The sequence below is a fragment of the Strix aluco genome, chromosome 10 (genome assembly GCF_031877795.1).
Source record: "Strix aluco isolate bStrAlu1 chromosome 10, bStrAlu1.hap1, whole genome shotgun sequence".
Taxonomy (NCBI): Eukaryota; Metazoa; Chordata; class Aves; order Strigiformes; family Strigidae; genus Strix; species Strix aluco.
Genome location: NC_133940.1, coordinates 18,092,589 through 18,118,402, shown reverse-complemented (window position 1 = coordinate 18,118,402; position 25,814 = coordinate 18,092,589). Strand labels below are relative to the sequence as shown.

Below are 25,814 nucleotides of genomic sequence, written 5' to 3'. Positions count from 1 at the left end.
CGGCAGTCGCGGTGCCCGCCCCAGCGGGTCGCCGCTGACCCCCGGCCTGGCCGGCCCCCGGATGTCCCGGGGGAGCCGCACGGCGGAGGGCGGCTGCGCACGCGCAGTTCCGCCGCGTTTGTCGCAAGGGCTTTGCGCGGAAGGATACCCGAGCTGACAAAGAGCGATCGGCCCTCGGTGAGATGGCTGCCTGCCTGCCGGAAGGCGGGCTTGGCGGAGGCAGACGGAGGAAGTTCCGGTAGGGGTCCATCCGCCGCACAGGGGCTCCATACGGCCCCGCTGGCTCCGACCGGACTACTTGCCGGGGGGAGCTAGTTCCGGCGGCAGCCATTCGGCAATTTGCTGCCTCCGCCATTTCGGGAGCCGCCGCCTCAGCGCGCTGGGACCGTGGGCAGCTCGGTCCTGCGCCGCCCGCTTTAGCCGAGTGGGCCTCTCCGCACCCGCGGCCCTCCTGCTGCCCCCACCAGACCCGCACCGGCCCCCTTTCCCGATGGCGACCTCCGTGGGCAACGTGGCTGACAGCACAGGTACCGTGGCCTGCCGCGCGGGGACGGGCGCGCCGGGGGCCAGCACCGCCGCAGCCCTGCAGAGGCCGGGCCCTGCCCTCGCCCGGGGCCGCGCCGGGCTCGCCTCGAGCGCGGCGCTCCCTGCTCGCCGGGCCCCGCTCCCGGCGGAACTTTCCAGAAGCGGCGGCCTGGGCGAGGCGGTGGCTCCCGGCGCGGCCCCCGCCGCCTTTGTGCTTGTCTCCCCGCGCCGACGGGCTGGCGGCGGGCCCGGGTTCGTTCCTCGGCGGGCTCCTGTCGGCGTTGCCCGGCTGCAGCCTGCGAGCCGCTCCTGGAGGAGCACGGCGCGTTAGTGCGGTGCTCTCGTATTGCTATATTTATCCGACTATCAGGTGACTGCGTTTTTCTAGAGGACAGAGTAGGGTAAAACCTGACCCAAAACGTACGTTGACTTGTCCAGACTCTCTCGCTACACTGAAGGAGCAGGTCTTCTGTGGCATAGCCGAGAAGTACAAGCTTTTCTGGACAGTAAGATAGCGTGTTCTAGCTAAGAAAGACCCTGTCCTGCATTTAGTTTAGATACCCAGAACTTGAGGGATGGGGGAGAGGAGAAATCTTGCTTTCCCTGTAGAGCAAGAAGAAGAAGTATTATGCTTACTGAAAGGATAACATAGCTTTATCCACCAGATTTTGGGGGGTTTCTGTAACCAGAGAGAAGGAGGGATGTGATAAGCTGAAACTATGTCTGGGAAAGGTAGGAAAAAAATAGGATCTATGGGGAAAGATGGCATGGCAATGCAGAGATAGGGATATAAAGGGAAATGGTAACGTTACAGAAGAGGAGATGGAGAGGTTAAGTGCTGCAATACGCTATTTCGTTGCTCCTCTAGTCAGCGGTGCAGCATCCTTGCAGCCTTGATCTGTAGAGGTGAAAAGAATTCTGCACGCCTGGGGAGAGTCTTGTGCTCTTCCTCACCACCACTTCCCAGATGGAGTGGCAACTGCTCCTCTCCGGGCCTAGATTTTATCTAAGATTGAGGATGAGTGTATGGTGATTAGGATGTTATTTCTGGGGGAAAAATGGCCTTTTGTGATTGTTTTGTGCAGACTTCTATTTTGCTTGTATTCCGTAGAAGTCTCAGGAAGGGTTGTTCTTGTAGCACGTACTCGGTTTTTCCAAGGTCATAGTCAAATTATGTCGCACGAGTTAGCCTAAGTACATAAATTCATGTATGCAAGACTTGATAAGGGATTCTTCTGGCTGTGACTTTTCACTGCAATTATTTTCTTTAGAAATGGATTCAGTGAGCAACCACTGATGTCTGTGTTGTGGATTCTGTGGGTTGCAGAACTTTTCTTCCAGATAACTTTCTATTAAAAGCTTAGCTCATTTTGAACTTCATGATAGAGCTGTCCACTTCCTACGTTTCAATGAACTTCTCAAGGGTCATTGTTAAAATACTTGTTTAGAGGTAGATGACTGGCTATTTTATGCTGAGTGATTGGTTTGCTATATCTCGTCTTGGGGGGCTGTGTTGTTTTGTGAAGAGACTTGATAAATGAAAGAAAATCTTAGTGTTTCACTTATTTTGTGGCTTTTGTTAGAAATTCTTATTCCCACGTGTTAAATACAGTATTTCTGCACTGCCTTCTCTCTTGACCTGAGAGCTGCAACTTCAGTTTCACTTCTTGCTTAAATAGGCAAAATGTAGAATTTAGATAATGGTTGGAAGATTTTTTTCTGAGTGATTATAAGAATTTAAGTCTGAACTTTTGTTGGTGTTTTTTTTTTCTTTAGTTTTGAAATTTAATATACCACTGAAATTTATTTGAAGAAGAAATTGCTCAGTTAGGTCCGTGGGACATGCTCTTCTACCCACCTTCCCTATGTTTGTGCCACCAGTAGGACTTGAAAATACACTGACTGCCAGAGGGGCTAAACCTGTGTGGCTGTTAATGGCAGAAGGGAGGGAGTGAGGAACAGCATGTTGGTACTCCAGTGTCATTATTCCTCTCAGCACCTTGGACTTTCATAAACGGTGCTGTCATTCTCATGTTGAGGAACAGTTGTAGCTGTTTACTGCCAGTAGGTTTAACCAGATACTGAAGTCCACTTTTCCCCTTACTCAGAGTTTGGAAAACTGTTAAGCTAGGGTCCTAGAAAACAGGAATCTAACCTGGATGAAGATACTTGATTAGTAATTTGTTAAGTATCAGAAAGAGAGTAGCTTCACTAGTTCTAATTTACGGTGAAACAAAGTTTTCAGCGCTGACAGAGACAATATACTGTCTGGAAAAACAACTTTAGTTACATCATGTAGTGTTTGCAATCTTCTCTTCAAAACCTGCTAGTGCTTAAAAAGCAATTTTGAAAGTAATTAATTTACATCAATCCCAGTTTCATAAAATAAACACTAGTAACTCTGTACCGAATCTTTTTGTGATTATTTTCCTATCTTTAAAGAGTCTCAAAGGATTTTTGTGGCACTTAACTGCAAAAAAACCGTGTACTCAGATATTGAGGTGCTTCCTTGTATTAGGAAGGATTTATCTGTTTCACTTAAATGAAACTGTAGGTCCAAATGGGAAGTGTTTCATGAATGTAATTGACTGCTGAGTACTGGAAATACTGGACTTCAGGAAGAAAAGTAAGAGATACTTGCAGTAATCAAACCTTTTAATAGTAAGAGTCATTGGTATAAAGGCAGAATTTGAAGGCCAACACTTCCTTCTAGGTTGAATGGTTGTGGATTTTTCCAAGCTGTACTTGTCTATATTTAATACAGAACCGTGCTTTGTAAGAAATTTTATTTACTTTTCACACTTAAGATGCTTTGTCTAAAACAGGTGGTGGTTTATTTAAGTATTTTGTTCTCCACACTTGTCACTCCTATTCCAGCTAAGCCTCCAGAAGTAGTAACTCCTTTCGTGTACCCTGTCTGTTTAATGGTTCCATCTGTAGGCCAGTTGCATAATCATTGAAGTGTGTGTTTGTCTCTCATCAGATCCTGTTCCAAGGCCAATATTTTTTTCTGTAAAGGAATTTTTACTCATTATAAAGTGGAGGAGTATAGAGGATTCAAGGAATATTACACTGCTCTTTTTAAAAGGACTTTCACTACTGGCACAGCAAAACTTTATTTTGTTAAAGTCCTTTGAAGTCTTTGTCTGCTGTCCTTCATTTCCCCATTAAGTTTTTAGAACTTGTTTTTAATACTACAAAGCAGAAGATTTACAGTCTTGGGGGGGAGTGAGGAGAGTCATTGTTCTGTTAGCAGCACTTCTGCTGTTATGAACCAAAGTTCAGCGTCATGTCAGGAGTCTCAATATATTTCAAGTTAATGGAAGACAATTGACTTGCAAATATTCACAGTCATTACAGTCTGCATGTTTCCTAGTATTAGCTGATGAAGTCATGGACTTGTACAGATGTTAGAAATATCGTAGTAATAGGGTGGGGCATAAAGATCTGAGAGTTCAAACTGCTACATGCTGTAGTGTTTTATGTAATTTCAAACATTTTCATCCTTCAGTTGTGTACACTTTTTTTCACATTGTTTTGTTTTGGTTTTTGTTTTGTTCCCATTATCTAACTTTTTGTTTTCCCCCCTTAAATGTTTTGGTGATTCTCCAGAACCAACGAAACGTATGCTTTCCTTCCAAGGGTTAGCGGAGTTGGCTCATCGTGAATATCAGGCAGGAGACTTTGAAGCAGCAGAGAGACACTGCATGCAGCTTTGGAGACAAGAGCCTGATAATACTGGTGTGCTTTTATTACTATCGTCCATTCACTTCCAGTGTCGCAGATTGGACAGGTACGAGACCTGATGCGTTCTGTTAAGCTTTCTTTATAGTTTGCAACTCTAACAGTACTGAGCGTAGCTGACAAAAGTTCTGTTCTAGCATTGTTTTCTTTTTTTTATCACTGAACGCAAATACTGACTAACTTCATGGCAGCAGTAAGGACTAGTCAAAAATAATGTTCATCCTTTTTGAATTTTGTTAGGGTAAGAGAAATACAAATCGGAATCGAGAGCTTTGCAACAAAAACAGATCTTGCAATTATTCTCATGTTATTTTCATATTGTACACATTAATATTGGAGTGCCCAGTGTGCTTGTGCGTATTGGAGGTATTTACATGTGTAAACAAAAGCTTTTCTTTATTCCACCTGCAGTGTGGAGGTTTGTGGTTTGGTTTTGGTTTTTTTTAGTTGCAACACTGCTGCAAAACAGCATGATTAATTAAGGATTTTTGTCATCTGAAACTTGTATCTCTCTTCTTTCTGCTTGCCTGTTCCTGATCTTGCTTTCTGTGCCTCAAGCATTTTGAACTTGTTCTAGCTGTAAATCTGCATGTGCTGGTGAAGGAAGTAAGAACTTTTCACTGAGATTTGTTTTATATAGGCTTCTCAATGAAGTTGTAATAACAGTTCCGCTATGGGAAAATAAAATGGGGGAGGCTACAACAGAATTTTACATCTACATCTGTCAGCTATGTCCTGCTTCTTGAAAAGAGTATCAAGTGGAATATTGCTTAAAGCATACAAATGTTGGAAGAGGCTTCACAGGATTTCTGTAGTGTTTTCTGCAAGTGCATTGAGTTCAGATTTGGTGAGGCGATTTGAACCCTGCTGATTGTAAATGAGAGTTGTCTGTCTTCAGTAGAATCTAAAATAGGAACAGGAGAAATGATAATTTAAACTAGGAGAAGCTAAACATACAAGACAGCTCTAAGTCCACATTTATTGGCTGTATGTTTGGCTCGCTTAAGCATGAATGTTCATTAAGTAACTAGGTAAACAGGCAAACACTAAAAGTCAAGGGTGGTTCGCTTTGGTTTTTAGCTAACTTGTCTTAATCTTCTCCAGGTCTGCTCACTTCAGCACTTTGGCTATTAAACAGAATCCACTGTTGGCCGAAGCTTACTCGAATCTAGGCAATGTGTACAAGGAACGTGGACAGCTACAAGAAGCCATTGAACATTATAGACATGCACTACGCCTCAAACCAGATTTCATTGATGGATATATTAATTTGGCTGCTGCGCTGGTAGCTGCAGGTGATATGGAAGGAGCAGTACAGGCTTATGTGTCTGCCCTTCAGTACAACCCTGTAAGTAACGCTTTATTTTATAGAAGAACTTCATACTTTACTACTGTCCCAGGACACACAAATAGCAGGTTTCAAAGAATGAACAAGTGATAACCCTTCCCTCTAACCTGTACATTATAAACTCAACAATCTACTTAATACTTTTCTTAAGGATCTTTGAAAGACTTCTGTCACAAAAAGTTTTATATCACAATACAGTAAGGGCTGCTGATTGTGTACTTACCTGTACTGTTGAAATAACAAAAGCAAGGAATTGGTTTTGTGGGTTTTTTTTGGTTTTGGTTTTTTTCTCTGAAGTCAGAAATGTCGTGAGAGTTGCCTTGGTTAGATTTCCACTGTGGACTGGTTTACAGAAGCATCATTTTTGTTTTATAGGCTGAAACTGAGTGTCTGTAAGTGACTCCTATAAAATAGATCCGGTGTTTGGATTTTTGGTTGTAGCTGTTTTGAATTGACGTTTTTAGTAAACAGTATCTGAGACTGCTATCTTCTGTTTATTTTGCATTGTACTCAAATAGTTTGTATAGTATTACTCAGCATGATGAAAGTACATGCTTGCTATTTGGTCATACATTTTGTCAAAAAATACTTAAGATGCAGCATCAGTCTGGTGTGCATATGTCCTTTTTCCTTTGGAAAAGCGAATGTGAACCCAGTCCATCAGGAGCTCAGAATCTTGTTTCACTGTGTTCTCCAGCCTAGATGAACTTGTCTAACTTACTATGCTAAGTGGTGTGACTGGTGGAGTTTGTGCACTGTTTAGAAGTACTGCAAGATGGTGTTTTCTTACAGGACTTCAGTTTTGTTTAGGTTGGAAACTTCTTTTGTTAGCGTTGACAAAAGTGTCCCCATTCTCTGTGGTCTTTACTGCTCGATAATGCAGTTGCAGCCTGTGCTGTGGTTACAAATTAAAGAACAAGAACACGTGGCAAGGATGTTGAAAATAGATGAATTAGTGGGAAAAACAGGGAGAAAAACTGCTTTGGGGATACAGGAAGCAAAATCATTATATAATTAAAAGCCATAACAGCAATTGTGCACTTTAAGAATACAGGTTTACAGTCATGCTTAAAAAAAAAAAAAAGGCTTCAAATACTTATGTATGGCAAAAGAACTTAAGCTGCTGGGGGGGGGGGGGGGGGCAGTTGGTTTTGGTTTTCTTTTATATTTCTGTATAAAGAGGAATTGCGTGAAAAATTATTTTCTTAATTTCTACTTCTTTATGGTGGTATTTGTACAGTACTAAAATCGGTAAGATTGTCGGCTGTAATGTTAGGTCAAGAAAAATAATTTACATTTGTGATGTGTTTATTAAGAATATAAAATAAGCTATAGAGAGACTGGGGTGTTCCTTTGCAAGTTCTCTGTGAAGACCTTTGGGGCGTCTGAAGGCCTGAAGCTGATGGTGTGACTTTGATTTTTTCAGGACTTGTACTGTGTTCGTAGTGACCTGGGGAACCTGCTCAAAGCCCTGGGTCGCTTGGAAGAAGCCAAGGTAGGTGTTGGGTAGAATACATGTAAACGTCAGTGTTTTGAAAAATTGAACTTTGCACCAAGTCTTCAAATCTGCGTTGATCTACAGACAGTCTGAAAAACTGCGGAAAACTGAAGGCACTGAAACACCCCAGAGTAGTTGCAGGGCAAGATATGGCATGTCCATGTTTAAAAGATGGTTTAAGTCAAGAAACGGAACATTACCGAGCCTTTCCGCTGAACTAGACTATCTGATACCATTCTGAAGTATTGGGCAGGGGCTCCATCATGCTCTTATCTGGAAATAAGTAACAGTCCTTCAAATCTGAGGCTTGCCTGCTGGTGCCAAGCAGAGAGCCTGTGGTTAGATCGAGATCCCTGTACGATGCAGGTGCTATTGAAAACGCTGCTCTTCTAAAGTCCTTTGTGGCTTGTAAGTGGAGAAGAAACTTACCCAAATGTTACCTTGTAATATGGGCTTTTAAAGATTTTTATTCTTTTAACTTTTCCCTTCCCTTGGTAGTGGAAGAAAGGCTAGTAAATACTGCAGTATGCAAACCCCCCGAATACCTTTTCTTCATGTCTTCCCTCTCCCCTCCCCCAAAATAAAGAAATCGGAAGGACAAAGCTGGTTTGTTTGGGAAATGAACTGATCGAAAGAAAACTTGCTGTAGTGGAAAGGTGGCTTCTAGCAGTCTTGTGTTTCCTAAACTGAGAATTCGAACACCAAGATGAGTTTAAAATTCTTGGCGTGTTAAAACTTGGATTGCACAAAGAAATTGTCTTGTTACAAGCCACCTTACGCGTCCGCGCTGCAGGGGTGAGGAGTGTGGAGAAATCGGAAACACTCTGGACTCCACGTCTGTCACTCCAAGCCCCACGCGCATGCTAAAAAGTGGAGTGTATGAACAGCGTAGCTGTCTGTTTGGCTGCAGCACCATTTGGGGAGGGTTACGATCTTTACGGGGTTGTGGGAGTGCAGGTTCAAAGTTCATTATTTTTTTGATTTCTCTTAACAACTTGGATGTGCGTACCATCCTAGGGCAGCCTGATTGATTTGGTCAGATCCAGGTTGAAAGTATTTTGTAGCAGCATTTAGAGTTTGAACAGTCTTTGAGACACTTGGTTCTCAGCCCACCAAGCGGACAGCTAACATGAATTGCACTTCACTGCAGCTTTAGTGTGACTGGTATAGGCCAAGACACTGCGCCTGCCTTAGGTTGCTGACTTCTTTGTTTCAGAGCTCTGGAGACACCTAGTTTGAAAGTGTTATTCCGTTTTGTGAGAACTTAATAAATGAGGAAAAACATCTTGAGTAAATTGCAATGTGTTTCTTTGGTTATCAGTCCATTTGAAAGATCAAGCCAGCAGATTCCTTACAGTTTGAACTAAAATTTAATTTCTTTGTAGATATTTCAGAGCCTTTCTTCCAAAAAAAAAAGTCCCTGCTGTATGCAATTGCCCTGATTAACCCTCTCCCTTCTGCATGTCTCCCTTGTTACAGACAGATTGTCCTCATTCCCATGTGTTAAGACATATCCAAAAAAATGCAATTGCTTTGTTGAACTCTTACTAATGATCTTGTTTTATTTTCTCTCTTGTTTTTGGTTTTTCACCACTGATATTGTATTTAGAAGGTTTCAGGTGGGTGAAACCTCCTATTCCATGCGTAAGGTGCCTCGCTGAAGGGAGCTCGAGGCCTGGATCTAGGGCAGACACACACCTCCTCCTCCTCTTCCAGCAAGGAACGCACCGAAAAGTCACATGATGAGAAATATGGTAACGGGTTTGTAACTGCCACAGCAAAACCATTTGCCTCCATGCCTGAATCTTCTGTCTTGTGGCTTCAGAAACAGCTTAAAATATTTAATTACAAGCAAGTAATGTAAGAATATTTTATACTAGTAGCCACAAATTCTTTCAAAGAAATAAAGTAAAAGTAAATTAAAATATTTTTTTAAAGAAATAATTGGAGATAGTTAATAGTAAAAGCTTCTAACTCTTCTGGTTGTTCATTTTTTTCCTTTTTTCTTCTTTGTTTGGATTGCAGCGTTCTGCTCTTCTGATGATGCGCTGTGATCCTGCAGTAGCGCAAAGGCTGCGCAGCGGTAACGCGCATTGCGTGCGATTAAGCCCTCGTGAACGGTTGATTAGATGATTAATCTCTGATTGGGTGACTGCCCAAGCTCCAGGCTGTAGCCTTTTGGATAAAATTTGGGTTGTAACGCATTTAGAGTCCAGACATCAAATTTAATATGCGAGTTTCTGCATGGGCCTGTCTGGTAGATTAATGATTCTGGTTGGCCGTTCACTGATCTAGGGGCAATCAATATAGCAAAGCAGTTCGCAGCGATAGCGTGGCGCCGTGCTGTTTAGGATGCGCAGCGATTTCTTGCGCTTGCATTACAGGGACCTAAACCTTCATGCAATCCTGTCATTTGAGGTTTTGAAGCTGCAGATTGTATTTGAAGAAACTGGGAAACTGGGTGTCATCTCACTTGACGAGGACAATTAAAACCGAAGAATGTCTTCATCTTTTTCAGTAGTTTTTCTAGGTTTTTTTCCAGTAATTTCTATCTGTTTTAGAATATTTCACGATTTAATAATTTTGTTTCATGGTGAAGTTGGTTTTACACGGTAATTTTTTTGGTTTTATGCACTTCAAGGCAACAGATATTTTTGCTGAACTACTTGAATGATTTCTGAGGTGATTTCTGTGGTGACCTGGTCCAAAGGCATGTTAATTTCTTATCAGCATAACTGAAGAATGGTGGGCTTGCACCTGGGTTTTGGTTTGCGCTGGCGCAGGATCAACAACAGTTTGCAGCGCATTAGTTTTGGCGCAAGCTAGCCTATACTGCAGGGTCACTTTTGGCTGGTTAGAGAAGGCATACTAACAATTTTTTTTCTCTTTTTTTTTTCTTTTTACAAATATTCCCCTTCCCTTGTATCTCTCTTCTTTAACTGTTCCAAGGCCTGTTACTTAAAAGCAATTGAGACTCAACCAAACTTTGCAGTGGCTTGGAGTAATCTTGGCTGTGTGTTCAATGCCCAAGGAGAAATTTGGCTTGCAATTCATCACTTTGAAAAGGTAACTACCTAAGCCAGTTTCTCTGCTAGATTTTAATGTACGTGCAGTTGGCTCCTTGTAGGTGATAGAAATATTTTGATCAGCAGAGAACTTTTTAGGATCCTGTTAGTTAACATCCTATATTAATAGTTTGGGTTTTTTTTTTTTTTACTTTCTGATGTTTCAGACTGCCTGTATGCCACTAGGGAGATATGTTTAGAATTGCCCTAAGGACATACATGTCAAATATAAGAAAATTCATTAAGTTGTTTTAGAGTCCTTTTCTGGAATAAATTTTTTAAAAATCTGATCTGATGAGAATAATGTTTTGTGTGTGAGGGACAAACAGCTTCCTGCATAAAACAATTTTTCGTTGTGATTTTGTTTCAGGTATTACTGTTCTTTGAGTAACTGAGGAGAACAGTTTTAAATGACACACTAATTCCTCTTCTCCAGGATTATTTTTTGCCACTATTGTTTCAGACTTCTCTAGACTAGGGTCATTAACTAGTTGTCTGATACCTTCTAGTTAGTATTTAGTTAGCTTCTTAATTCAATTTGTACAAATCTCTTACATTTCTAAAATGACCTAACACTGGATTTAAGATGTGGTGGGCGGTTTCTTCCTGATATTTTTGACTTAAGATCTACAAAAATAATTATAACTGCTTTGGATTTTTTTTGGATCTGTGTCTAGTTAGTGATAGATTATAAAGTATTTTAATTTGCAAATAATAGTTGCCATGAGAAAAACCGTGAGAGTGTGGCCTGTCAGATACTCAGATGTAGCTTATTACTGCATCTTATGAAAATTTATTGGTTCTTAATTTTTTTGCATTTTATTAATTTTGAAGGGAGTGAAAATGTTTTCTTTTAGTTAAATGGCTACTGAGTTTTCCTACACATGATGTATTTGCTCTTTTCTTGCTCTTGTAAAATGGTTCCTATTTCCCTGGGCTGCTAAAGTTTTTAAATGCTGTCTGGCTTTGCAGTAGATGAAGGATATGCATTGGGTTTTTTAGGGTTTTTTCCCCTTAAAAACAAATGAAAGGCAACATAGGAAGCGTAGGCAGGAGTGTTAAGTATGATCAGAGTAACACATTTAACACTTTATTCTGCAGTAGTTGCAACTACTAGGTAAGCAAATGAATAAATTTGAAGGTAGTGTATGCTGTAGTTTCTAAAGATAACTAACTGATGGTCTGTGATTGATTTATATAACTTGTTTTCCTTCCTTTAGGTTATTGATAAAGTCTTAGATGCTTACAGAATGGGTTTGTCAATTTATTTTTTTTTTTAAAAACAATAACAAAACAAGAAAACCAAATAGGTTTTGTAGAGAATGTGTTTGTATTCATGCTCAAAACTTACTTCAAAAATATTTTCAGGCTGTAACACTTGACCCAAATTTTTTGGATGCTTACATCAATCTGGGAAATGTCCTGAAGGAGGCACGGATATTTGACAGGTGAGCAGATCAGTGCTGTTGCTCTGTCGGTGGCCTGTCAGATGTATCAAGATACAAATTAGGTTCCTGATACAAAATCTCTTTGGACACTATAGCAAAGACTTCTGTAGGCTAAGCAAGCAAATTACTTTGAAATGCATACAGAGCAGATTACTGAAATTAAAAAAAAAATAAAATTCCTGTGGAATGTGTTCCTTTGTGTTACTCTCCTGTATTTAATAAAATGTTAAAAATGAGAGTTTCTGAAAGTATTAACAAAAATAGATTTGAAATTAAGGCTAGGGATGGGTGAAATAAGATGTCCGAGAAAGGCATGAACCCCTGACTTCTCTGTTTTCATTATGTGATCTACAACTGTCTCTTCTAAAATTTTCCTTCTGTGTGAGACAAGCTGAAATGCTGAAATTCAGCTAAGTTTGATTGAATATTCTGTGTTAGTTATGTGCCAGCATCATGTTATTTCATGGGGTTGCAGTACTGGTGCTGTCTCTTTGAACTAACTTGTTTTTGAGACCTCTAATCTGATACATGAATCTTTTGTTTCTGGAAGAAGATCCAGGCTATGTTGTTTATATGCAGTGTACCATATTGCACCTCTTAATTGGATTATAATTTCTGGTAGCTGTGGTTTGTGGCTCTGAATTTAATAAAAGCTTGCAGGGAACAGGTTAATTATTGTAACTAGCTACACAGCACAGTGTAAATCATTCAGTGATTCCTGTTTTAACCGTGAATTAATGGTCCAAACAGGGGCATGTTTCCTCATCGTTTTAGACTTTACATCACCTTTTTAAGAATTTACTTAAGTATACTGTTGTGATTTTTCTAGAAATCAGATTTGAATACATCAGTCATTTATATCATGCTGTAGGAGCGTGTAATTAAAGATCTCACTTTTGAACAAAGTGAAGTTTGAAGTAATAAGTAAAGCATGATATATGTGTTAGGTTAACAGAGAGCATAAAGACATACGATACTGTTTACGTCATTACAATTGAATAATAAACGGGAAAAAAATGGAGCAGAGGTCTCGTGCTTATCCTAGTAATGAAGAGTGTTTAAAAAAAGTAGACAAAAGCTTTGCTTTCTTTCCAGAAGACTTAGTTGTTTGCTATACAGCATCAGGTAGGAGGAAAACATGCCTGTTTTACAAAGTACTACTTCTAGTGTGCTAGTCATTACAGAATACAGCATGGTTTTAAAATAACATGATTAATAATAATTCATTCCTTGATTGAGTTTTTAATTCAGGCAGTATTCTTCTGTATTTTCAGTAACATTTTACAGGACAGATTCGTGTGTGTTAATAATACATATCCCTTGAAGTTTGTTTCTTTTTATGTAGGTTGTTTTTATGACCAAGGTAAAATAAATTTCTGCTCTGTGGATGATTGTTCACCTCTTTTTCTTGTTACAGAGCTGTAGCAGCTTATCTACGAGCCTTGAGTTTGAGTCCAAATCACGCAGTTGTGCACGGCAACCTTGCCTGCGTGTATTACGAGCAAGGACTAATAGACCTAGCAATAGACACCTACAGGAGGGCTATTGAACTACAGCCCCACTTCCCTGATGCCTACTGTAACTTGGCCAACGCCTTGAAGGAGAAGGGCAGTGTAAGGAGTACTTTTTTTCCTTTTAAAATTTTTAAAAGTACAGTGAATGTTTATTTTAGACACCAGCTGTCACCAACTTTATTATGATGGGCTGTTACCCTCGTTTACTTAGTCATAAGGACAAATAATTCAGGAAATCCCTACTTTGAAACTGTTAAAAGTGGTGGTATAGTGACTTCTCATAAACAGTGCTGTTACAACAAATATCACCATATTAACAGTATCCCTTTTTTTTGAAGGTGGTAGAAGCAGAAGAATGCTACAATACAGCTCTTCGACTTTGTCCCACTCACGCAGATTCTCTCAACAATCTAGCAAACATCAAACGGGAGCAGGGGAATATTGAGGAAGCTGTCCGTCTTTATCGGAAGGCTCTTGAGGTACAGTTGAATGTGGTGAGGGAGAGGTGGGAAAATAAAGTTGGGAATGTGTAATAAAACACAGGTTTTTTTCCCTCTTCAGTCATAAGTGGAGGAAGGTCTGCTCAGAGACCTGAGTCATGTAAAAAGAAGAGTAAGACGTGCACAAGCGTTTTATTTTTTTATGGTCTATTTGGGGCATTCGAGAGACAAATTCTGCTTCTTTTTCTTCCAGGTGTTTCCAGAGTTTGCTGCTGCGCATTCAAATTTAGCAAGTGTTCTGCAACAGCAAGGAAAGTTACAGGAAGCACTGATGCATTACAAAGAGGCCATTAGGTAAGTGGATACTATCTGTAATAGTGCCAGCCTTTCGTAACAGGAAAGTGCCATAGATTTGTACAGAAAGTGACTTACAGTAGCATATTTTAATTCAGATAGTTGCTTTGCAAACCCAAAAGTCTGGGGATGGGTATGGTTTCTCACTGGAGGAGGAGCTTGTATTGTTCATGACATACAGTATCTTTATTTCTCAGAATCAGCCCCACATTTGCAGATGCTTATTCTAATATGGGAAATACTTTGAAGGAGATGCAGGATGTGCAAGGAGCTCTGCAGTGCTACACCCGTGCCATTCAGATAAACCCAGCTTTTGCTGATGCCCACAGCAACCTGGCCTCTATTCACAAGGTAGCACATGCGAATGATTCACTCTTAGAGTATGGTGGGGCACTGTGGGTACTTACCCTGAGTATATTTTTATCTGCTGACTCATTTCTGTGTCTTTAAAGGATTCAGGGAATATACCAGAAGCCATTGCCTCTTACCGCACTGCTCTGAAACTGAAACCTGATTTCCCAGATGCCTACTGCAATTTGGCCCACTGTTTGCAGGTGAGGAAGATGAGACTTCGGTTGTAATTCTTAAGATTCCTCCGCAGCATATGATAGGCCTGATCACCTCAACCAATTGCTAATTTAAATGTAAAGGGTAGACTTAAGTCTTAAAAGGGAAGATAAGATTATACAGTCATCGACAGTAATTACTGAAGTTCTCACTTCCATTTTTGGAAGAAGGATTAGTTTCAACTTGTGAAATATGTGATACAGATCAAAGGATGCTGTTGTCCTAACATTATTTTAATTTTTCCCTTTTCTAGATTGTCTGTGACTGGACAGACTATGATGAAAGAATGAAGAAGCTGGTTAGCATTGTAGCTGATCAACTGGAGAAAAACAGACTGCCTTCTGTCCACCCGCATCATAGCATGCTGTATCCCCTTTCTCACAGTTTTAGGAAGGCTATTGCTGAGAGACACGGAAATCTGTGTTTGGACAAGGTAGGAAGCTTTATACAGGCCAGTTGTGATTGAAGTACTTTCTGGTTTTGCCTGTTCCTACTGAAAATCTAATACTCACATACTGTTAGCCTTTGTCAGGTTTCAGAGTCACTGACCTGTAGAGAGATAAGACATGTGTTACTCATCTAGTTTTTCAAAGTATATACAAGGGGCGTTTTGGAAAAACAGAGTGAGTAAATTATTCTTCCTGACGGTAAAACAGATCCAGGCAGCTGTGTGATAGTATTTCTCAAAATCTGGTCCTTTCCAGCATCCTGAACCTGACCCTTGCCTCTCGTGAATCCTTGCTGGAATGTGTGAGCTTTGGGTTTGATTGGCTCCAGGATTTCCAAATGCACTCGCTTCAGTGGTGATGGCAGCAATGTTACAGGGGTGATGCGTCACAGTAGGAAGTACTTGAGTATTCGTTGTGATTCTGGTTTGGAGTATTTTGTGTACAGTGGAGTAGATTCTACCAAAAACATATCTTCTCGTGCTGTAATTACTTAACTGCACGCCATTTCCACAAGACTGCACAGCACCCCAGCTGCCAAGAATGCAGTTGCAGTCAATTGCACATTCTTTAAATATTGATGCAACTTCTTTTTCTCTTCAACCAGAGAGCCATAGCTGTTGGCACTTGTGAATGTTGAGACGGAGTACTTGAGCGGGTTGCCAGTTACAACTGGAAATACGCTGTCAGTCAGTGGAAGGGTCTGATTAGCTAATGTAAAGATCTCAAACTTCAAAAGATAACACTTAGTTTTCAAACTGGCTTGTCTCAATAGCCTGATAATTCTGTCAGTGATAGTGGCCGCAAGCTGATGTCTGGGGAAGATGGTGAGCATAAGAACAGAAACCATGCTGTGGTGCTTCACAGGAATACTGTTCTGGTCACAAGTGGCTTGTAGTTTGAGAATTTCCTGGTCATAGTGGTGTGGTATCAGTATATTTAATAATCAGGGGTGAAATACTTCAAAAATAAACTGGTAGAAGAGCAGAAATGTCAACTTGGAGTAGTGATGTCTGTGTTTATATTTGGCTGAATGTAGGTATGTGACATCTCGTAACACGGTTTGTGGACGTTGCACTTGGGTCCAATGGAATACATACAGTGCAGGTTTGAAACAGCAAATGCCCATAGAACTCTTACTTGAATGTGGGATAAAGCTAATCCTACAAATTCATGGGGTTTTTCTGTCCCTCTGTTCAGTATTGGTTTTGGTTCCTGAGCTTTATAAACAGTTGTGTATGTTTTCTTGACAGATTAATGTTCTTCATAAGCCACCATATGAGCATCCCAAGGATTTGAAGGCCAGTGAAGGTCGACTTCGTATTGGCTACGTGAGCTCTGATTTTGGAAACCATCCAACCTCACACCTAATGCAGTCAATCCCAGGCATGCATAACCCAGACAAATTTGAGGTAACAATACAAAATGGCATGCTTAAAGCTTTAAATACAGCTTTCTTTTTCTTGGTACAGGCAGGTAAACTAGGGAAGGGCAAATTTTTGTTTTTAGGGTGGGGTTTTTTTGTTAGCGGGCTTTTTTTAGTGGGTTGAAGATTTCTCCAGCCTGAGTCATCCTCCTTTACCAGTATGAAGTGTTACTTAGAAGGTAGGCAAATTAGATACCTGTCCTTAGAATTACTGTAGGTAGGATTTGTGGCCCTTGGAAAACTTTTTTTAAGCTTCAGCTTCTGTTCTTTGAGTAGATATGTTTCAACATCAAGCTACTCCTCGCTGGTTACTTCTGGTTTACGGATACACATCCGTTTTTTTTGTTCACAATCTGCTGCTGGTTTTTTTACGAGTATTTTTCTCTGGGACACCTGAATCACAAACATGAACTTCAGATTGGTCTGGCTACTCCTTTTTCAAAGGGAAATGATACGCTACACTTACTCCAGGACGAGCGTATACAATTTAGCAATGCTAAAGACAGTCACATCTATATTTATTTGGGTGTCGTGTTAAGGGATTGAGGCTGTAAATAGAACTAATTCCCAGTTACGTTGCTTGTCCCATGACTGTTTAAATTGCCCCGGTTTTGAGCTCCTGTTTTCCAAGACGTGAGAATTTGCTTATCTTTGTAAAGGGTTGTAAGTCTTTCCTTCTGGCAAAACTGGTTTTTATTAATCTTTTTTGATTGGTTGGTTTGTTTTGGTTTTGGGCTCTTTTCCCCTACCTTCTTGCTTTTTCCTCATCATGAAGTCTTTGTAGTCTGAAGTTCTTGTGGCAAAGCTGCATACTTGAATTGTTATCAGAAGTGTGACTATGAAGCAGGTTTTTTTGTGAAACAAATTAAATTGGTGGTCTGAGTACATGGGATGTGGGGAGAATATACCATTTAACCTCAAATCAGCTCAAGACAAAGGACAGTCTTTCTTAGTCTGGATTTATAAAGCTCTACAGAGCTTAATTTAAATATGAAGTAGAAGTTATCTATTATTTTACTAAAACCATGCTTTTGTCCTGCAAGATAATAAATTCTCTGTATATTGGTTCTATATCTGTATGTGCTAGGTTAGCTACAGATGCCTGTTTCCATAACCTGTCAACCTTGAGTTTCTCAGATACATTTGCAGCTCCTTAATTGGAGAGAACTAGTTACTGTTTAAAGAATCTGTTAAAAAGCTTCCCCAAGGCTTAGCTCGTCTGTTCAACCTGAGTCATAATTATGATTCACTAATTACAAATTCAAAGGTGCCTTTTAAAAGGTGTTCTTAAAGAATTTAATGCTTACACAAATCCATTTGTTAAAATTACTTTACCCTGCACTGATGAGAACGTTGTATATATGTCTGGGCAAGATGCAGTGCCATGCTCTAGTGCCATGTTCTGGTGCAAATGTGTCAAATGCCCAGTGCCCCGTGGTTTTGGACTTCTTTCTCAACTGGTAAATGCCACATAAATAAATGTAATTTGTATGAAACTAGATGCAATTTTGGTAATGTAGTTTAAAATTGCAATACCGTATGTCTTATAGCAAAATTACTTTGCTGACAAGTTGTTGCAGATACTCAATTTTTGGTGCCTCGTATTCTAGGTATTCTGTTACGCCCTGAGTCCTGATGATGGTACAAACTTCCGTGTAAAAGTGATGGCTGAAGCAAACCATTTCATTGACTTATCTCAGGTGAGCCTTTTTGATGCACTGACTTCAGCAGACCTAAATGAAGAAAGAGATCGGCCTGTAGTTTGAGATCTTCCATTGCAATTATTTCTTGAATCAGGCTGATGTTAGTCTTGAGAATTCTGGAGTTTGTAGATGTATTGGTGTTACGCCTTACCTGGGATGCGGTGGTTAGTGCATGACCTGTGTGATTATTAAAAAGTAATATTAGCAATATTGAATAACTGTTCCATTAGGTCATCTAAACGGCATGGATTAGTCAAGATGCCACAACTGCAAATACATTCAAGCTTGCTTTACTCCAGCGAAGCAGGACGGAGGCTTAATGGGGAATCTACCACTTGCCCTACATGAGCTTTGATCGTTATTAATTAGCCTTAATGGAGTGATGGTCGTGGGGCTGTTCTGGTTTTTATAGCCTCTGTTGCTAGCCTTTGGGTTTTGTTTTACTGCTACTGATCTAGACATCTATCAAATACTTTCTTTTATCTGCTTGTAGGTAATGACTAATAATATAATTAATTCTTGGAGGAATTTAAAACTGTTGAAAATTGTTTACCTTTCAGTATCTGACAGGAAGTAATTTCCAAGGCTTTGCTGTTCTTCTTGAAAGTCATTGGTAATACTTTGTGTGAAGTTCCGCTCTTTTTTGGTTTTGATTTGGCCGAGAGCTGAAGCAGTTTCAGTGTTGCTTGAAGTTTCTTCTGTGGTCCATTTGTGATATTTTTCTGCATGACTTGCTAGGCTTGGCAACACTAGGTATCACTCCTCTGATTTGAATGTGTTGAGGCAATATTAAGTACCACAGTCAAAATTTCTGTTGGTAACTGCTTCAAATGTGTCTAGAAAACTTAGGTTTTTCTGGGCTTCAACAGGGGGGGTTTTGATTGAGTTGAGGACTTACACCTCTGTAAAACCAGGAGTAACGAGATTTAAGTCTCACCTAAATTAAATTATGCAGTTGACATTTATCCACTGGTACACTGATGACTAACCACATTTATTACTGAAAGACGGAAAACAAAAATAACATTTATTTATGTATGTATTTATTCTTCAGATACCATGTAATGGAAAAGCAGCAGACCGCATCCATCAGGATGGGATACACATTCTCATTAATATGAATGGTTATACCAAAGGAGCCCGAAATGAGTTATTTGCCCTGAGACCAGCACCTATTCAGGTAATTGAGTTAGAGGGCTCTGTATCTCAAAAAAACCACTGTGAGTAGGAATAATTTTTCTTATTCTTCTGGCAGAGTAGAAGAAACATTGAAGGTTCATGTTGATCAGTGAGAGAGACTTTTTTAGGACTTAGTGTATGTGAGACAAATAGGATCATTCTGATGAAGCAGAGTAGCTTGGGGGGGGGGGGTATGTGCTTTATGGGCAGTTGACTGTCCTGAAAGAGAACTCCTTAATTCTATGACGTTCTTGTACACCACTGGCTTTCTTGCATTAGTGAGAACAAAGAAGGGGTATCTGAAGCAGTTGTGGAAATGGGTTGTTGAGTTTTAATCTCTTTAGGCTTAGTGAAATTCTGGTTAGAATAAATCGGAATCAATGGCAGTTATTGTTTTGACTAAGGTTTTTCTAAAATGGCTGTGGAAAGAGAATGGGAGAAGCCTGAATGAGAGTCACTCTAGGCTACAGCAGTTGTCTCAGCTAAGAGAAGCTGTATTCACTGATGGTTAGAACTCTGGCTTCAGCTGCACATAGTTAGATGCTCTGGCCTTTTGCTTGAAGGGTCAATTTTAGAACATCCTTGAACTGTTCACTGTCTCAGCAGTGAAAGTTTGGGGTTAGAGGTGGCTCTTCAGTTGATAAAGCACAAGAAGGAACAAGAATCTGTAGGTGGAAAATATAACTTAAACTGTGTTGATTTTCAACTTCCTTTATTTTTGCACCTGGGACTGGAGCCTTGCTTTCTTGTTTCTTAGGCAATGTGGCTAGGGTATCCTGGAACCAGTGGGGCGTTGTTCATGGATTATATCATCACAGATAAAGAAACTTCCCCAGTGGAGGTGGCTGAGCAATATTCAGAGAAATTAGCTTACATGCCAAACACTTTCTTTATTGGAGATCATGCCAACATGTTCCCCCATCTGAAGGTATGTAGGAAGATGGGGCAAGAAAAGTAGGTGTTTTCCATAGCTGTCTTTATAAAATGGCACTTAATTTAGTACTTGGTAAGGGATGTTGTAACTCTCTTTTAAAAACTTTTTTTTTAACAGAAAAAAGCAGTCATTGATTTCAAGTCCAATGGTCATATTTATGATAACAGAATTGTTTTGAATGGCATTGACTTGAAGGCTTTCCTTGACAGCCTCCCTGATGTCAAGATTGTTAAGGTGAGAGCTACTCCTTTGTGTGTTCAGTCTTAGGGACTGAAGCCAGTACTGTCTCTCATGCTTATGTGATTTATCTTAGATGAAGTGTCCTGACAGCTGTGACAATGCAGACGGCAGTGCCGCCCTCAGCATGCCAGTCATTCCTATGAACACAATCGCAGAAGCTGTGATTGAGATGATTAATCGTGGGCAAATCCAGATAACTATCAATGGATTCAACATCAGTAATGGATTAGCAACTACTCAGGTGAGGCACTTCAAGATGCTATTCTCTTGGGTTTTCTGTTATATTTGTATGTTTTAACGTAACAAGGAAGAAAAACCTCCAAACAAATATCTGTCTTCTGTCATGTTGATTTGTTTAGTTCTTGTACTGAATGAAACTCGCAAATGTGTTATAAGCCACAGCTGTACTGGAAGATGATCTTTCCCCTTAAAGATAGAGGGATTATATCAAAAGGTATCTAAAGTCCAAAGAAATCTAATCTTCTTGCATAAAGATGACACTTGGTTGTTCAGAATTTGAAGGCAAGACTTGCTCATTGCCTGCAGCCTACAGGGCATTTGTGAGCTGTTACCCAGTTTTGGTTGTGTTTTTCCTTTAGAAAAACATTGCTGGGAAATACAGGCAAAGTTACTCGGCTGTATCTCAACGATGTTTATTCATCTCCTTACATCTTTCTGAACTATGTATGCACTGTACCACCTCTCAGTGCTTAATAGTTCTTGGGATTTTGGTGATAGTGACGGTTACTTCTTCCTTTGCAGAACAGCTTTTTCTTTTTAGAAATACTGTATTTTGATATTGGCATAACTCTTTTGACTTGTGAATGTTTTTCAGTTTGCAGTCCTTCAGGAGACTCTCATGTCACTTTGAGACCTTCTATTATCACTGTTCTATCCATAATCTCATGCCTTGGTTTCTTTTTATGAGTTCGTTAGTTCACAACTGAGACTTGCCTTTAAGTTATGTCTTAGTTTGGTCAGTAAGCTTATTAGCATTTTTTTCTGAAATGGTTGTCCCCGAGAATAATAGAGAATGATTGTCTTGGCACTCCACCAGCAAGATGAAACAATCTAAGCTCTGTCGGTGCGCTTTTAAAACAGGAATTCTGTCTTTTGATCACACTAATATAACCCTTCTTTGTGCTTGTTCTAATTTAACACCAGCTACTTTTGGGCATAGGTCGACAAGAACTGTGCATTCTGTTTCTGAGGTCTCCTCAGTGACCTGGATAAGTAGCACTTTTACCAATTGTTGAACTAAATTATCTCATGCATCTTCTAATGGAGTCAATGACAATGAGTCATTGTCATTCACGTCAAATTTGTCAACAGTACACTTATTTTGGCTGGCTGCACTGCCACTGAGCTTAAATTTTAAATATATATGTATGTAAAATATATATATAAAGAAAAAGGTTCTAAGTACCTGTTTTTCCCTGTCTGCACTGATGTTTTTATCTGTCTTTGATCCCACCATTGCCTGTCATTATTAAAAAAAAAAAAAGTAAAAATTATACCTCCATTTTACTAATCCTCAAGACTCTTGCATGGTATTGTGATTATCCCAACTTCATCCTCTGCTGCTTTTTCTTAGCATATTCCTATTCTTTGTGAAGGCTGAAAGATCCGTTCTTTTTTGAAAGTCCATTAATAACTCTTCTAGTCTAATTTTCACCATTTCCCATTTATTGCCTTGTCAGCTAGTTCCTTACCAGTCTGTCAGTTACATATTAGTCTGTATCTTCAGTCTTGATTATCTGTTCTGTGCCTATTGTATTTTATCTTAAAACCAACCAACCAAAAGAGAACAAACCCCAACCAACCAGACAAAAACAAACCACAAAACCCTTTTTGCTTTCTACTTTTTTATTCTCCCTTGAAGTCTTCATTTCCTTGAGACCAAAAATGAAATTAAGTGACCTTATGGAGGGGAGGAGTCTATGTGGAATGCCTCTTTATATGATTCTTTTTTCCAATTATTCCAGTTACTTAGAATTTCAGGGAGAAATAGTAAGGGTGTGAAAATGCCCAGTGTTTTGTGCCTTGGTAGTTGCTATCCACAAGCATGTAGGGGTACCAGTTAAATTCTTGTTATGGGTAAGTAGACAACTTTGGTATAGTAAAACCAAAGATATGCTTACTGTAAGTTAGAATGCTAACAAATGTTGCCATGTGTCTCAGGACAATTCCATGGGGCATAGTCCTGGTTCTTGCAATTTCAGTGTTCCAATAGCTTTTTTTTTTTTCTTTAGATTAACAACAAAGCAGCAACTGGTGAAGAAGTTCCACGAACTATAATTGTTACTACCCGTTCTCAGTATGGCTTACCAGAGGATGCTGTTGTATACTGTAACTTTAATCAGCTGTATAAGATTGATCCTTCCACTTTGCAGATGTGGGCTAATGTGAGTATCTGTATCTAATACAAAATCTAAGGTCAGACTTCTGGGGCACAGCTGTTCTGTTCAAGTTAGCAGAAACTTCATGCAAGTGAAAACTGTAACTGTTCTGTGGAAAACATTGACCCTGATTTGTTTGAATCCTTACAGTGTTCATGTTGCAGGACTTAATGTTAATAGAATGTGGAATTTTAGACTGATTTCAAATCTCATCTTTGCTTCTAGCCAGTGAAAAATTATGTCTTGGACAGCTAAAGTGTGTGGTACTCAATTGTGAAATAAGTTTGGTCTTCCGTAGTCTGCACAACGAAGTCATAACTGGCCTTGGCAGTTGGTAGATTGATAGATCTGAGCACTGAGTGTCTGTATCAAGATCCAGTTTATAGTTTATTGCTGAGAGTTACTTGAGGGATATTTTTTTTTTATATTCCGTAGCATGGGCCTATAAATAAATGGGATCACAGATTTCAAGGCTTACTCTCTTAAGTACTGTTCTGTGAACTGTTGCTCAGGGTTGTTGTGTCCTTCAGTGGGTTTAGAAATGAAATCCTGTTTATTCCACTTGAAATAGTGATATGTTTTTTTCCTGCTGTATACCTCAAAAGAATAAAGTATTGAATGATTATGCCTTTTGCTTCATTTTGGTATGTGGTAATCTCTAGTTCAAAAAAGGAAATGTTTCTGACTGAACTTTCTGTATTTGCTTCTTTATTTTTGTTACAGATCCTAAAAAGAGTTCCAAACAGTGTGCTGTGGCTGCTACGTTTCCCAGCTGTAGGAGAACCCAATATTCAGCAATATGCACAAAACTTGGGTCTTTCCCAAAACCGAATCATCTTTTCTCCTGTTGCCCCCAAAGAAGAACATGTGAGGAGAGGCCAATTGGCTGATGTTTGTCTAGACACTCCGCTTTGCAATGGGCACACAACTGGGATGGATGTGCTCTGGGCAGGGACTCCAATGGTCACTATGCCAGGTAACGCAGCGGGGAACCTGCATAGAACAGATGGGTTTGAATATTATTAATTTTTTAATAAGAGACAGCAAGCCCAACAGACTTCGTTGCCTCTTGTAGAGGCAGAAGGAAAGTAACTCATACTCTGCAATTTTGATAAGCTTACTCCTGTTACCAATTTATTTTCTTTTTTTTTAACAGGCGAGACTCTTGCATCACGAGTTGCTGCCTCCCAGCTTACTTGCCTGGGTTGTCTTGAGCTCATTGCAAAAAGCAGGCAGGAATATGAGGATATTGCTGTGAAACTGGGAACTGATCTGGAATAGTAAGCAAACTTGTACTGTGTAATGTGGTAACATCAAGAATGTAAATGCTATATTTGGGCACAGTGCTGAGACTTATCGGTAGTTTTAAATCTTGCAGCTATTTTAATATTTAAAATAGCTGGGCAGTCCTTGTCTAGAGGTTTCTTGTCTTGCAGTTTAAGTCAGCTTCTGCTTTTACAGTAAACTTAACAGCGCTCCCAATTGAGTAACAGGGCTACCTGTTCTGAAGGAATTGCTCATGTTCGGGCTTTTACCTGGTAAAGAGTGCAATTATAGTTCACCTTTTGTTCCTTTTATATTGAAGATTAAGCAGTTTGTCACTTACTGCAAGTTAAAATTGCGCTGTAAAAAGTTACCGCAGTACAGATAATGCCATAGGTTATTAATGTTGCAGCTTTTCTGAGTTGAAGCGGTCATGCTGATCTTTATCAGAAATGGTGAGGGGATAAAACAGAAATAGGAATTTGTTGGAAGTGGGGGTGCAGTTCCAGGTTAGCTGGAAATAGTAGATCTCAAAGTAAACAGTATTATGAAGTGTTCGGAACCTCTCGTAACTGCTTTTAACTCTTTTTGTAGCCTGAAAAAAATACGTGGCAAAGTCTGGAAGCAGAGAATATCCAGTCCTTTGTTCAACACAAAGCAGTACACAATGGACCTGGAGCGGCTTTATCTTCAGATGTGGGATCACTATGCTGCTGGCAACAAGCCGGACCACATGATTAAGCCAGTAGAGGCCAGTGAGTCTGCATGAAGAGAGACTGTGTGCCCACCCAGAACTCTCCAGGAACTGAGCCTCTCAAACACTTCTGCAGAGATGATGAGCTAAAAACTGTGCATTTCTACTTAATCTGCCTGGTACTCTGTGGCTGAAGTAATACATGATGGTGATTAAAGCACAGCCAGACTTATTTCTTGCATGATAGGAAAAGACTCAATGGAGCCTGGGATCCTTTTATTCCATGAGGAATTTGAATGGGATTGAGCCGTGTACATGTGAGCCTGTGTGTATGAGTGGTAGTGGTTGCTGGGGGAAGTCTGAACTGCCCAACCAATTATAATTTCATGGATTGATTTAATCTTCCTATGAATCTCTCTCCTTTTACGTGGACTGGGAATTGGAGCATTTTAACATTTGATTTTGGGTACTCCAGTTGGTCTATGTGTGGTTCTCCCATGACAAGATTTCCAGCTAGCGAGTGTTGCTCCCTGCATTAATTTCTAAACTGTGTGGACTGAAAGGGCATATTTGCTGGTGTAGTCTTTTTTTATAGGTTTTATAAACCACTTGAGCCTATATCAGCCTTTTAATGTTTGACCTCTGTTTTGGAGCTCTCTGTAATGTGTTGGTTTAGATAAGGACTTTGGTTTTTTTGTTTTGTTTTTAAGCTTCACCAATAACTCAGCTAATTGGCTTCATGATGGCAGCTCCTCTGTTGAAAAACCAAATTTGATTTGAAATTAATCCTCCCCACAAGTGTTTGAGGTAAACACAAACTGGTGCCAAATACAGATCTTTCAGGAATGATTGTTAATTATGTATAGAGTCACAGTCCTAGGTACTGTAGCAAAGACTTTAAACAAAAAATAAAGCTTTGGTTTGCCAGTTTGACTGATTTGACCAGCGTTTCATGTTTTCTGCTGCCTTTCTTGTGCTGCTGTCGGGAAAGTGTTCTCAACTGCTGGCCTTTCGTCTTCTTTTCTGT

At 40.0% G+C, this 25,814-nt stretch overlaps 1 protein-coding gene across 4 annotated transcripts; it reads left to right on the top strand.

Annotated features, from left to right (window-relative positions):
• Window positions 1-257: 257 nt before the first annotated feature.
• Window positions 258-25,720, top strand: OGT (O-linked N-acetylglucosamine (GlcNAc) transferase). Of its 4 annotated transcripts, none has more exons than XM_074835548.1 (22): window positions 258-527; window positions 4,168-4,318; window positions 5,374-5,617; window positions 7,044-7,112; window positions 10,065-10,181; window positions 11,549-11,628; window positions 13,046-13,241; window positions 13,481-13,621; window positions 13,836-13,936; window positions 14,134-14,287; window positions 14,389-14,490; window positions 14,757-14,936; window positions 16,203-16,361; window positions 17,986-18,075; window positions 19,133-19,258; window positions 20,015-20,185; window positions 20,309-20,425; window positions 20,505-20,672; window positions 22,684-22,836; window positions 23,554-23,806; window positions 23,987-24,110; window positions 24,688-25,720. In XM_074835548.1, exons 1-22 carry the CDS (start codon window positions 491-493, stop codon window positions 24,860-24,862), a joined length of 3,108 nt encoding a protein of 1,035 aa, XP_074691649.1. In that variant the 5' UTR covers window positions 258-490; the 3' UTR covers window positions 24,863-25,720. The 4 variants fall into 4 exon arrangements, with proteins under 4 accessions (XP_074691649.1, XP_074691648.1, XP_074691650.1 ...); XM_074835547.1 differs by having other exon boundaries at window positions 4,138-4,318; XM_074835549.1 differs by lacking the exon at window positions 258-527 and adding an exon at window positions 660-895 and having other exon boundaries at window positions 4,138-4,318.
• Window positions 25,721-25,814: the final 94 nt, after the last annotated feature.